The sequence below is a fragment of the Cavia porcellus genome, unplaced genomic scaffold (assembly GCF_034190915.1).
Source record: "Cavia porcellus strain 051 isolate PalLab524CR breed Dunkin Hartley unplaced genomic scaffold, mCavPor4.1 scaffold_4, whole genome shotgun sequence".
Taxonomy (NCBI): domain Eukaryota; kingdom Metazoa; phylum Chordata; class Mammalia; order Rodentia; family Caviidae; genus Cavia; species Cavia porcellus.
Window position 1 is genome coordinate 121,103,980 of NW_026947487.1, and position 14,445 is coordinate 121,118,424.

Below are 14,445 nucleotides of genomic sequence, written 5' to 3' on the forward strand. Positions count from 1 at the left end.
GGCTGGAAACAGAGCTGCCTGCATCTCAGTTCATGCAGCTTTTATAAGGTAATGACCTGTGGCCTGTTCTGTAGAAGGCCATGTCTCCCAGATCTGCAGAAGCAGTGTGTGCCTTGAGCAGGGACGGAGGCAGAAGGTGGCTTCTTCCTGGGGAGACATCTCCAATTGAGGGGCCTTGTCATTTACTCCAGCCTCATCCTGCAGGTGCAACAGGAGCGGGATGAGCTCTACCAAAAGTTCATGGCAGCCATCCAGGAGGTGCAACAGAAGACTGGTTTCAAAAACCTGCTGCTAGAGCGCAAGCTGCAGGCCCTGAGTGCTGCTGTGGAAAAGAGGGAGGTGCAGTTCAATGAGGTGCTGGCAGCCTCCAGCCTGGACCCTGCTGCACTGACGCTTGTGTCTCGCAAACTTGAGGTAGGTGCAGGGTCAGCTTCTACTTCCAGCAGGCCTTCACCCTGTACTGTGCCACCTTCAATGGCACAGAGGCCCTCTATTTCCCATGGGGACCTGGGTCCCACAGGCCATGTGCGTTACAGTCTCCTCTCTTGGTGTTGCTGAGCGCTCCTGAATTTCCCAGTCCTACTTTCGTCTTGTGACCTTAAGCTTCTTCCCTCCAGCTATCCAGAGTGGCTTGAGACCTCCAGCCTTCTAGAGTGGCATGGCCTGGGTGTGTAAGAGCTGCTCTCAGAACTCTGGGTCTCGGCTCCTTGGCCATTGGCCGGGCCTAGCAAGGCCATGGTTGGTGGTGGCACCTGGAGGCCCCCAGGATGTGCTGGCTTGGGGTGGGGACAGTTCCTGTAGAGATGGGGTAAGGTGTGGGCACCCAGGTGACTCAGAGTCCTTGCTGTATTTGTGGATGCCATGGGAAGTGAGTTCTACCTAGACCCCAGGTATTTGCTTCTCTGTGTGGCACTGCTTGGCTAGAACTGTTCTGGGCTTGGGTAGGGATAGCACTAAATAAAGTAGAAGTGGCCTCAACCCAACTGACGACCTGGAGACAGATGTACAAGCATTGGGAGGCAGCAGCCTGGGACGTAGCCTCATAGCTTGTCTGTCACTGGCTTGTTGAGCTTCTGGTGCTGGGCTGTGCCCCTGTGCTCTGTCCCTGGGCTAAAGAGTCCTAGAAGGAACAGGTGACAAAGTGTGTGTCAGCTCTTTGGCTGACACTGGAATCTCAGCCAGCTGGGGTGACTGGTGGCTGCCAGGCTGGTGGCTCGTGTTCAGTAGGCCAGGTGTGGCTTCCCAGGGCCCCTGGAGACAGACAGTGTTGATTTCCAGACATGCCTGCCACTCTCAAGTGGGAAACAGCTGGTCCTGAAGCCCCATCAGGCCAGCTTGTCACGGGGAAGGATCCTTTGGGCAGGAGGAGTCTGTTTCCGCTGCTTGTGCTGTGCTGGTGACAGAAGTGGATATGGGCCTTTGGCTTGATGCTTCCTACTGTCTACAGAGGGGTTTTTAATGAGTTCCACAGACAGGATTTCTTTCTTCTTTTTTCCTTTAATGGAAAGATTTTGATTGAGGATTTTTGAGGTTTCAGACCTTGATCTGTTGGCCCCGTTGTCTCAGGGCTGTGGAGGGGAGGGCGTGATGGAGCAGAGAGCCACAGGTAGTGTTTCCAGGGTGATTTGTCAGCATAGTTCAGCTGAATTGAAATCTCTTCTGCTCACTGAGCCTGCTGGCCTAAAGGATTAGTTTTATGTCCAGTCACTAAATCTCTGTTTATAGCATTCTAGCCTGGTTTGCCTACTGCTATCCACTCTGCCTATTTCCCATCCAACTGAGGCCTGATGTCTGAGAGCGTCTCTAATGCTGGAGAACACCCAGGCCTGGGAGTGAGAGCAGAAAGCTATCATACAGGACCTGTCTTCTGTATCCTGAGTACATGGGCAGTTGGGAGCATGGAGAGTTTAGGCCCAGAGGAGTGAATGGGAGAGAGCCCTCTCTGCCTCAGATGAAACCCAGTTCAGGATGAGAGGAGGAGGGGCACAAGCTATCACAAGCCGACCCAACAGGACTCGCCCCTGCTGTGGCATCTGGGAGTGTCCCAGGTGACATCCCTGTGCTTCCAGCCAGGGTACCCAGGTGTCACAGCTATGTAACAGGCCCATTCAATCAGGGTCCCTAAGAAAGACAAATCTTGGGCCTGGGTTGAGGCAGCAGCCACAGGGCCTGGGATTGGGAGCTGGCCCATGTCCTGCTCTCTGCAGGCCCCCATCCTAGGGCAGGTAGAGAGTGAGCTCCTGCTGTTGCAAAGTGGAGGGATCATCCCACTGCTTAGGAGGGGCAGGCTGATCCTGTGGTGCCAAGTAGTTGGGATGTGGTGGTAAGAATCAGTCATAGTCATACTGTCACCTTGGGTCTGGACTAGTCGTAGATAAGTCCCTGCCTTTCCTGGTTAGTGTTGCCTTGATTTTGGGAAGGAACCTTCTAGGGAAATGACAATGTGTCCCCATAGGGACACTTCTCAGGCTGGGCAGGTGAGGGTTTAAGGGGCTTCTCTGGGCTCTGGAGCTGGACTGGGCCTAATATTGGCCCTTGGCCTGGCTCTTACAGCACCCCTCAGACAGGAAGCCTGGCAGCCTCACCATGTGGCAGCAACCCAGGGGCTGAGCCATGCAGATCTAAGCCCATGACACTGGGGCCTTCATGATGAAGTTTTATTTATTTATTTGGCTTTTCTTGGGACAGAATCTTGCTTTATAGTCCAGGCTGGACTTGAACTCACAGTGTGGCCAGGCTAGGCTTACGCTTGTGGTGCTCTTTGTGTCTCAGCCTCCCAACTAGGATTACATGCTGTGCCACTACGGTCTGCACTGTGGTAAAGTCTTAAAAGTTACAGACTTCTTCTTTTCTGCTAAAAAAATTGGGATAATATGGTCACATGGATGCACAGATGGCATTTAGTGATGAGTCTGCTCTCTTTAGCGGTCTGGGCCACCTGCCACTCTCCACTACACTGTCATTTCTTGTGGGACCAGACCACTTTTCTCTGTGAAGCTATAACAGCACAATGTACATTCTAGTTTCTTGTCACTGTCCGCTCTTTTTGGCTTTGGGAGACCCTTTTGTACTAACACACCTGTGTGGACAGATATATGGGTTGAGCCTGCCCATTGTTCCCTGGACTTCTTAGAACCTCTGAGGGAGCCCCCAGGACCCCAGCCACCCTGTCTGCCTCAGCTAAAAGACAAGACTCAAAGCTGCCTCCTCCTCTCTCTGTAGGATGTTTTGGAATCAAAGAACGCCACCATCAAGGACCTGCAGTATGAGCTGGCACGGGTCTGCAAGGTATGGCTGTGTCTTCATGCTCAGCCTGGGCTTGTCACATCCTACCTGGGATGGTCTTTGGGCTGCCACATGGCCCCAAGGTAACTCAGCCTGGCACATGGTCTGGGTTCTGCCTGACACCAGTGTGGGGCTGTGCCCTGAGCTGCATCCAAGACTGTCTTCCTCTTTGCTCTGCAGAGCTGAGTTGCAGAGGCTTTACCAAGAGCAACTGTTCCACAGTGTGGCCCAGTGACACCCTTCCTGTGGATGGACACTGCACCTTTGGACTGTTGTTTGAGGCTGTATCTAGATATTCCTCTCACTTTCTTGCTTGCTTTATTTATTTATTTATTGTATTTTTGAGACAGGGTCTCCCTGTGCAGTTCAGGTGGTCTTGGACTCACTTTGTAGTCCAAGCTGGTCTCGAACTTACAATGATCCTCTTGCCTCAGCCTCCCAAGTGCTGGGATTACAGGAGTGCACCACCACGCCTGGTCATCTGGTATTTTTAATGCAGTTCTGGGGTGTTGAACCCAGAGGTACTCTACCACTGAGCTATATTCCAAACCCTTTTTAAAAAAAAAATTAAAATTCTGAGATAAACTATAAGTTGCTGGGAATCCCCCTGGCGCAGCCTCCCAAGTAGCTAGGATTATAGTATTACACTGTGGGATGTAACTCAGCAGTATACCGCTTGCTTAGCATATGCAAACTGCTGGATTTTTGAGGTCCTAGTACCTCAAAAGCCCTGGATGCAGAAGACAGTGCCTGCGATAGCTCCTAGGATCCATGTTGCCAGTCATAGTGTCCCTCAGCCTTCCCTAAACTGCAGACTGGCTAACCTCTCCCTAGCCTTCTGTCTGCTCATCTCCCTTTCTCTTAGATGTTGATACTTTCCTGCATAAAATGAGAGCCATCTGCTATATGTACAGTTCTTCAGGGGCTATCTATGACTTTCATCTGAGTCTCAGGGGATCTGGACCTCAATAAAGGAGCAGAACCAGGGTCCCAAGTTCTGTTTAGAGCCTAACACTGTTCACAATTGTTCTGAGCCCTGGGGCTTTTTCTAACCATCTGAGGAATAGCCCTTTGAACACTGCTGTGAGTCAGGCCAGGCCACAAGCATCTCTTGGATTGCTCAGTTCACCAAATCTTTATAAATACCCAGGGAAATTGGCTTTTGTGGGAATGTACCTTTTTGGGCAGGGGGCAGAACCCCTGGCATGGTGGCTAAAAAGATACTTGTTTGCTGGCCCCACCAGTTGCCAGGCCTTGTCTCTTGGGGTGGCTGTTTGTGACCTCACCACCCTTTCCCAGGCAGCCCTGCACCTGTGAAGATAGAGTTTCTGGAATGTCAGAGGGTGCTATGCCCACCAGGGGTAGGGAAGGGACAGTGACCCTCCCTGATAAATGCCCCGGGAGGAGACAGGAGCCTTGGCCTTAGTACCCAAGTTCCCACATGTATAGGTGTTAACACTGGGCCAGTACTTGGGAAACCTCTAATAAACTGCTGGCTTTGTTCTTTTACACCATGCTGTTGGCTCCAACCCACCATGAACAGGAACTTAGCTCTGCATGAGCCAGAGCATGTTGGCCTCAGTATCAGGCCAGGTGAATTCCTTTCTCACTGACTCTTTCCTGTTTCCACAGGCCCACAATGACCTGCTGCGCACATATGAGGCAAAGCTGCTAGCCTTTGGGATCCCCTTGGACAATGTGGGCTTCAAGCCTCTGGAGACAGCTGTAATTGGGCAGACGCTGGGCCAGGGCCCTGCAGGACTCGTGGCTACACCAACGTAGCCACCAGGTTGTTACATGCAACGAAGCCTGCTGTTTTACGCCAAGGACAGAAAGTTTTTGTTTTTTAGAGTTCACCATCAGCAAATGAAGTTTTCCATGTTTTACTTATTTTTCTCTTTCCTGCCTCTGTGGAGGAGACCTGTTTGTAGAACCTCAACCCTGGCATCACAGTTGGCCCCTCCCTGGTTGTGTTGTGGCCATCCTCCTCTCCCAGCCTGCCCCTGACTTCAGTGGCTCCTCAGAGGACCCTTGGCCACTCTGGTCTAGGGTGTGTATTGTTCCTGGCTCAACACCAGCAGCAGCTTTGCAGATGCCAACACTGACTTTATTGACACTTGAGTCATGGCTACCCCCTGAGAAATTCCCAGGGGGCCAGGAAGGACCTCCTCTAGGAAGCTGGTGACCCTAGTGCTGCATAATGAGTAAGGAGTCTACTCCGTTGAGGGCTGGGTAGGCTCAGCAAGTGTGTGTATGGGGCAGATGGTCAACGCTAGCTTCCTTGGTATGTGGTGTAGGACCATGGGCTCAGCAGCAGGGGCACGTGGATCTCCTGAGTTTCATTTGTGATGGTAAAGACAACCTAAAAGAAGCAGAGAAGGTACGGGAAGACAGCGAGAGAACACAGTACCGAAGCTGTGCCTCACTGCTTCCTGGGAGCATTTAGCAGCCCAGACTGTAGGGTGGAGTCAGTTAGAGCCTGGTGGGGGACAGGAGCCCTCCCCAGATTTGAGGAATCATTATGCTTCCTTGGAGACAGTGCCAGGGAGGCTGTAGCCCCAGGCTTGTTGGATGTGAAAAAGGCCAGGTTCTGTGATAGTAGCTCCAGATGAGGGAAAGGTCCAGTGAGCTGCAGTCTTGGCTGAGATGCAAACTTGTCTACAAAGGAGGATGAATCATCCTTGAGCTGGCCTCCAAAGGCTAACCCAGGAGCAGCTCTGGCATGGGTATGTCATCATGATGCCTCTGATGCCTCTGATATCTAGACACTGATATGCCAATGATGCCTTTGATATCTAGACATTTTCTGAGAGTTCATAGCAGGTGAGCTCAACCTGCCTGCCACTACCCAGGATGAGGTGAGATCAGTCTGCCCATGGCCTGGATAAGGTTTGGCCTGCAGGACCTAACCAGTAGTCCCAGTGTCAGGGACCTCCACCCATCTGTTGCCTTTACCTCTACATATGGGTAGAAGCTGTCTTGTCCCATCTTCTTCCAGTAGCTCTCAGTGTTGAATGACAGCTTGTAGATGCCTGGCTTCATCTGGCCTGACCTCAGAAGGCCAGGGCAGTGGCCATCTGCATCTGTGTAGCTGGGGAGCAGACAAGACTGCAGAGATGGGAGGAAGAACTGGCCTAGCCCCCGCTTCCTACTCTGCACCCTGGATGCCCACACACTCCTCACAGCCTGATGCAGATGTGCAGATAAGGGGTACCATCTCCAAGGACACTGTTGTACTGATCGTTTAGGAAATCACAACCCAGAAAAGCCAGAAGGGAAAAATATCTTCCACAGTACACTCTGAGCAATAATCCCTATATTTTGCAATATACTTTTGTAGATTTTTCTTGATGTTTAAGTATATTTTAGAAACTTTTAAAATATAAAAAAATAGATTATATGAATTTTGTTGTTTTATAACCTGCTTTTTATTTTTTGAGAATTGCTATGTAGTTCAAGCTGGCTTCAAACTCAGAGCAGTTATCCTGCTTTAGCCTCCTGAGTGCTGGGATTACAGGTGTATGCTACCATGCCCAGCTCCATTACCTGCATTTGTTATATGGTTTATCAATCCTGGCTTTCTGGTCAGTAACTGTACTAAAGCCCCATCTCAATGGCTGCCACTTTCCAGCTGCATTGAGGAGCCAGGTGGGAGTGAAGTGATCCTTTGTCCAGGGTTCTGAAGTCCTGCACTTCTGGCATGTCACCTCTGGGAAAGCCCTGTGTCATTCTGACCGGCTGCTGCTTCACTGTGGTGAGAGGGCAAGGGAGGTACAAGTGCAGGACAGGGGGGTGTGAATGGTTCTCTTTGGCCCCCTGCTGCCTGGAGATGGGCCCTGGACCCTGGCCCCAGCTTCTGTGGAGGCTGAGTGGGGAAGGAGGGATCTGCACTCAAACCTTGGGCCTTTGTGCACACCTAAAATGGCGACTGTCCCATCCCTGTGTTCAGGCAAGGAAACTGCCCAAGTAGGAAGGAGGTAGGTTGTGAACCAGGCTTTGGGTTCCTGGACCTGGGGGAACAGTGGGCAGCAGCCCTCAGTGTTCCTGGGGAGACAGAAGGGGAACTGCTGGGGAAAGGGAGAAAATGCCTTGGTTTCCCTCCCTGCCCCAGTGCCTCCTACCTTTCCCTCAGCACTGTCCACTGCTGGTTGGGGTCCTCTAGCAGCATTTGTTGGAAAGGTCCTGGGCAGAGGCCCTGGGCCAGGAGCCCCGAGGTGGTATCCAGGACATGTGTGGTCAGTGGACTGCTTCTGGGCTCCATGCCACTGCTCTGACCTACTGACTACCTGGGGCCCGAGCACAGACCCCCTTCGGTCCTCTGCCCACACTGATATGACGGGGTCCACAGCCCAGCTGTCAGGGCACAGCTGGGGGAAGAGGGCAGTGGAAGCACCAGGTTTGTGAACAATGCACCCAGCCTGTTGTGTCTGGCCTGCCCTTGACCCTGCCGTCCAGCCAGCCTTCCCTGGTTGTGGGTCCCGTGGGAGCTTAACCCCCAGGTAACAGGGGACAGGAACCTTAAGGGTCAACCATGCCTTGCCTTAGCTGGAGCCTGGGTGACTCTGGAGTGTCAGCAGCTGCAGAACCTCCAGCTCAGAGGTTACTGGTCGAGTATATGACCACTCCCAGGGGCAGGGCCTGGGGCGGGGCCCGGTGGGTCCCTAAGCTCAGGGAAGGCATAGAAAGTGGCAGTTTTAAGAGAAGTTCCTAGGCAAGATATGTAAAGTTTCTAGTTTGACTAGTCTGCCAGGGCTCGGGACCTTGCCTCAGTTTCCTCACAAGTAGCACAGAGAGGCCAGGGTGGGCCTCCTGCCTCTCCACCGCCCCCTGCTCCAGCCTCACCCCATGCCTAAGGGTGGAAGGGCTGTGCTGTGTGTAAAGAGCAAAACAAGTGATGGCTTTGTGCAGGTTTGAATGCATCCCCAAATTAAAATTTTATAGGTAACATGCAGAGAACAGATTTTGGCTTTATTAGGTAACCATAATACACAAGGGAATTCTTTAACATCTGGCTCTCCTGTATTCAAAATCATGATGTTGGTTACTGGTTGTCTTGCTCTGGTGTATGGGTATTTTTATTCTCCTTGCAAAATTGTATTTCTAATTACTCCACAGTGAGCATGGATTATTTGTGGGGCAGGAATCTGTGCCCTTTAGGACAAGGGCAGGAGACCCAACAAAGGCTGGGAGTCCAGTGGAAACCAGTTAGGGTAATTAGGAAGTATCTAGCTGAGATCTGCATGCACCTTACTTCCAGAGACATTTGTGTTTATGTTGTCCAAAGCCTTTTGGTTCCAGAGACCAGAAACAACCAGCCAGACTGTCCTGCTGAGGACAGTTAAGGAAGCCATCCTTCTGGAAACATAATCTGTTGAAGAACTGTGTGTGGTAGGTGGTAAGCTCAAGCCAGCTGTGATGGTGCATACAAGTACCAGCCCAGTGTGGGCAATTTAGCAAGTTAGAATCTGTTCATAATGAAAAAAAATGGTAACAGGGCTGGGATGTAGACCAGTAGGAAGGCCTTAGGTTCACTACCCAGTATCTCCCACCAGAAAAAGTCGAAAGGCTGGTAATTTTTTTTTTTTTTTTTTTTGGTACCAGGGATCAAACTCATGACCTCATACTTGCCAGGCAAGCATTTATGCCACTGAGCTAAATCCCTGGCCCAAGGCTGATAAATTTATAGCTTCCATTAGATGAAAAAGTTCAGCCCACCTAAACCCACAATAACTTGCCATTGTTCAAAGGAAGAAACTGAGGCACAAAAGAATATTTCTGGGACTTCTGGGAGAACATGGCAGACATATAACAGCAGCCATGGAGGCTCTCTGAGATTACCAGTTTAGAATCCAGGAGTGGTGCCATGTGAGGAGTCCTACGTGAGGGGAGATGTACCCTGCCGACCCAGGAATGAACTAAGCTGAGACAAACCAACTGGAAATGCAATCCTGATGCTATCAGAGGAACAGATAAAATCTCAGTGCGGAAGCTGATTCCGCGCCATTGGAAGCCGCGATTTGAATTTCCTGCTGTCAACACTGCGTCCCAATCCGCACGGCAGGGAGAGAGATGTGCGAAAGCTCTGAGAGCTGGAATCGGTGAACCAAACGGCGTTGAGAGCGAGACTGGCAGGTAGCCCTGCATCGACCTGCGGTGAGTGAAAGAAATGGGGACCCTTTCATAGACTAGGAGTCTCCAACAGAGGACATTCTGGAAACAGACAGACTAGCCGGAAGAGGGCCCTGCAGTGACTTTAGTCGCATGTTCCCCTCTCAAGCGGGAGTGGTGGGGAGGGCTTGGCCTGGTGACGCCGAGGACTAAGATCCAGTAGGCTAGCCCAAATCAGGTCCCTGCGCCTGGCGGTGCACCCTAGCAGTGAAGCACTCAGTGGGTTCACCTGGAGGGGCAGGCCTAGCAGAGGGTGCCCAGGTCTGTGTCTCCCTAGTACACTGCAGTGGGCGGGAACACCTAGCCGGTGGATTCAAACAAACTGTAACAGACGAAGAGAAAAAAAAAAAAAAAAAAAAAAAAAACCAAAACTGGGCCTCCTACATATGCTTGTATGGAAGGGACAAAGAGTATGGTAAAAGGGAGCAACAAGAAAGGGTCCTCAGTCCCTAATCCTGAGAATACTGATCCAGGAAAGGTAAATGCAAAAGAGAATGAAGACAAAACATGCAATATCAGACACGGCACCTATAGACATAAAGCAGTATCTCGGGCGCCTCATAGACGAGTTCAAAAATGAAGTATTTAATGAAATAAAGCAAGAAATAAGTAGAATAGTTAGAGAAATGCTAAGCACCGCCCAAGAAAAAACAGATGGTGGAATGGAAGAACAGAAAAAAAGGGGAGAATTGTTTGATGGAGAAAATAGAGAAAACATAGAATATGTGAAGCAGGTTCAAAGAGATTACCAGGAAACTAAAAACTCTATTGAAAGCTGGCATAACAGCTTGAAAGAAACTAAGGATAGATTATCAGAACTCGAGGACAGATTTGTAAGGTGGGAGCATGAAATGAAAAACTTCTTAAAAATAACAAGAAGACAAACAGCAATAATACGAAGACTAGAAGATGATAAGAGGATCTATAACTTAGGAACATAAAAGAAGAAGTAGGGACTCAAACAAATGAACTTCAAAAGCTATTCACAGAAATAATCCAGGAGAATTTCCCTAATTTAGCAAAAGGTAAAGATACTCAGATGTATGAGGCATACAGGACCCCAGCCACTACAACCCAAACAGAGCTACACCCAGGCATATAGTAATCAAAATTCCAAAAATCCAATATAAGAACAGAATATTAAAAGCCGTCAAAGACAAGAAACAGATCACTTACAAGGGAAGACCCATCAGAATTACAGCAGACTTCTCGGCACAAACCATCAAATACGAAGAGCGTGGGGGGAAATAATTCAAGCTTTGAAAGATAATAACCTCCAGCAAAGATTGATATATCCTGCACAACTGTCCCTAGAAGTTGATGGAAAAACAAGGTGCTTCCAGGATAAAGAGGAACTAGGGGAATTTGCAACCACCAATTCAACTCTATAGAGATTACTGCAGGATATTCTAAAAATGAAAAATACCAAGATTCCAGAAATAGTGGCAGAGTGGCCACAATGAATGGAGCAGAAAGCAAAATGAAGAGGACAAACTGACAAGTAATGACAGAAAAAGAGCTCAACAGAAATGAGGCAGAGTAGGTTGGATGGTAGGAACAGCTATTTTGGAGAAAACAAGACATCATAATAGGTAGTGCTGATTTAATATCCTCTTGTTTTAAAGTCCCATCAAGCTTTTGTTCTTCTGTCTCCATCGGTTTTAACATGTTGTATCTTATTGGATTTTATTACAGGTGATAATATAAACAAAAACTTTTATAGACAAGGAGATTATACAGAAACCATTGTTCATTTTCTGTTAGTTGATTCTAAATACTCTGTAATACTGTCATTCTCTTGAACGGTTTTACATTGTCTTGATATGTTTGATGCTACAGTATACGAAGTTATACCCAAAGATTTTAAGGGTAGAGACACTATGGTAACTACTATTATGTTGAGATTATCTTGTGGTGAAACACTATTTTGCTTAAATGGCTATGTTTTGACCTGTGCTGTTTTGCTGTTATGCCTTCTTTTTTAAATCTCAATCTCCTTTTTATTATCTACTTTTTCATTTTTATCCTTTTAATTAAGGGAAAAATAAATAAAAAATAGGATATTATAGTAACCCACTTTGATTTCCTATTAACTTGATTTGAAACCCTGTATTGCTCTCACCATCTTGTTTTGACTGATTTTCCTCTATTCTGTTATGCTTGATAGTGCCAAGTTTGAAAGTATAGGCAACAACTATGACGACAATAAGATTTATTATGACGCCCATTCTGGTTGACTATTATCTTCTTTTGAAGTCCTCTAATGTCTCCAATGTTTTGGTTTTATTGGTCTTATTCCTTACTGTTTTGTTCAATTTTAGTATAACTGATGATATAGGCAATTCTTTTTAAGATAACAAGAGGCATTATGGTACCCATTGTTGATCACCTTGTATTTTGTTTTTACATTATGTATTATGTGCATCCTTTTGATTTGACTGATTCTGTCCTGGTATGTCACATTTGGTTTTACTTTCTTCAAAAAAAAAAAAAAGTAATAAGAACTGTGGGAGTAATAAAACCCAAAATGTGTAATTGTCATTGTACAAAAGAAAGGAAAAGAAAGTTCTCTAAAAGGTATAACTGCATATATATTTAAGTGTATAGGATAGATAACCATATTACTGAGTTTTATTGGATCATTGAACAAAACTGTTTGCAGTCTCACTGTTTGAAAGTCCCCTCTATATGCTTTAATTTTGTAACTTCAACAACTATTTCTAAGATGACAATATGTAATTAACTAGTGATTTCCTACTGTTTATTTTTTCTAAAATTCTGTATAAGTTTTACCCTTTTTTGTTTTTCTTTTTTCTCCTTAAAAAAAAAAAAGAGTATTTCTGGTATGATACACTAAAAACTAGCCATCACCTAAGATAAGCATTTTTGGACAAAGATATTTTTTTTCCTGTTTAACTTTTTGTGCTTTTGGAATTTTTTTTTTATTTTAAAGAGAATAAAACAAAACAGAACAAAGCATATCAGAACAAAACAGTGCAAGCAATACAGGATTTCAAAACAAGACAATAGGAAATCAACAGTGGGTACCATGTTTCTTGTTTTCTTTGAAATAGTTGTCCATGTCTTCCCACACAATGAATTCAAGCAAGACAAAATGGTATAAAACTGATAAAAACAAAAGAATGAAAGCATTATCAGTATTTAAAACCAGACAGTCGGAAAATCAACAATGGATTTCAGAATCTCTTGTTCTCTTCAAAATAGCTGCCCAGGTTTTCACACAGATTGAAATTAAATAATACAAAACAGACTAAAACCAATCAAAACAAACAATAAAAGCATTCCTGGACTTCACAACAAGATGCCAGGAAATGAGCAATGGCTACCATAATGTCTCATTTTCTTCAAAGTAGCTGCTTGTACCATCATGTAATAAATTCAATTCTTGTAAACTCTAGACGTTTTAGGCATGTACAAGCCTGTACATGTACATCTGTCCTTTCTGTATTAAAGGGAAAAACAAAAACAAAACAAAAACAAAAACAAAAAAAAGGGAGAGAAAAGCAAGAAACCAAAGAGTCAAATAAATAACAATAACAAAGAGAAACAGGAACTATATAGTAACAATACAGGCTTTCAAAACAAGTTGATGGGAATATCACCAAAGTTATTTTGCATAGTAATCTTCAAGAGAGTGAGTCACATTACCAGATAAAAACATGCAAAAATGGATTTAATCCTATGAATCTGAACTGTTTTCTTCCAAGAATTAACAGAATTAGTAGCACAATCATCTTAGCGATCTAAAGAATGCATATACAAATTTATATCATTTTTCTTTTCCCTTCCTACTTTTCTCTGTTTCCTTGACTTATTTCTTCTCCTTTGAGCAGTTTCTTACCCTTTCACAATGTTTACTGACGATTTTGTATCTTATTTACTCTTTCAGTTTGTTATACCAGGGAGACGATATGGTATGTACACATGTGAGTTTGATTTATTTACTTACGAGTATGGTCTCAAGTTGCATCCATTTACCTATAAAAGCCACTGAATGATCCTTCTTTATGGCTGAGTAGTACTCCATTGAATAAAAATACCACATCTTTTTTATCCATTCCTCAATTGATGGACATTTGGGTTGTTTTCAAGATTTGGCTATTACAGATTATGTCACTATAAATATGGGTACACTTTTGGAAAATTTTAACATGGGCATTTATCACTTTTTCCAGAAATCTCAAATACTATAAATGAACCAGGTAAAAGAACAGTCAAAGGTTTTTTTGTGAGTGCTGTTTACCCATACTCCCCTCCCCTAGACCTGACTGCTTGGGGGGGGGGTGTGGCAGGATGGAAGTAGTGTCTGTGGTCCTCCTGGGACCTCTTGTATGCACCTCCACAGTAAAGCACTGCAGTGTTCCCTTCCCAGGATCCCAAGACTCTCGGCTGTGGCAGGCAGTGTGAGAGAGGTCCTCTGTGAGTACAAGGTCCTCACTGGATACTGTGAGCTTTGGAGATGTCCCTAATGAGAGGATAACCAGGTCCTCCATGACAGGGCCCTTTTGACAACTTCAGGCAAATTTGAAAAAGATGCCTCACACTGCCCCTTACCATGACATCCTCCAGTTCCACCAACTTTCCTGAAGAAAACAGTATCTTAATCTACCTTTTGGCTTAGTAATACCCCATGTAGTATACATATCATTTAAAAAAACCATTCACCTATTAATGGTCACCTCTGCTGGTTCCATATCTTAGCTATTGTGAATAGGAACTGCATCCACTTGTGAAGGGGTCAGAACCCCTGAGTATGTGCACCTCATTATGTAGCATCTTTCTCTCTCTCTTCTCCCCTTCCTCCTTTCCTTATAGTTTTTCTGAGATAGGATCTTCCTTTGTATTCAGACTGGCCTTGCATTTGTAGTGATCCTCCCTCCTCAGCCTCCCAAGTGAGAGGCTTACAGGTATGGATCATGCCCAATGGAAAAAAAATACTAGTTTTAAATAGATTGACATACTGTTTCTGAG

The 14,445-nt window shown here is 46.2% G+C and overlaps 1 protein-coding gene across 5 annotated transcripts in view; it reads left to right on the forward strand.

Annotated features, from left to right (window-relative positions):
* Gas8 (growth arrest specific 8) overlaps positions 1 to 13,539 on the forward strand; it is a 29,786-nt gene extending 16,247 nt beyond the window's left edge. For all 5 annotated transcript variants that reach the window (XM_003461213.5, XM_023563833.2, XM_063247896.1 and 2 more), the window contains 3 exons: positions 205 to 414; positions 3,223 to 3,288; positions 4,918 to 13,539. In XM_003461213.5, coding sequence (XP_003461261.2) covers positions 205 to 414; positions 3,223 to 3,288; positions 4,918 to 5,067 — 426 coding nt within the window. In that variant the 3' untranslated portion in view covers positions 5,068 to 13,539. The remainder of the gene's footprint in view (positions 1 to 204; positions 415 to 3,222; positions 3,289 to 4,917) is intronic.
* Positions 13,540 to 14,445: the final 906 nt, after the last annotated feature.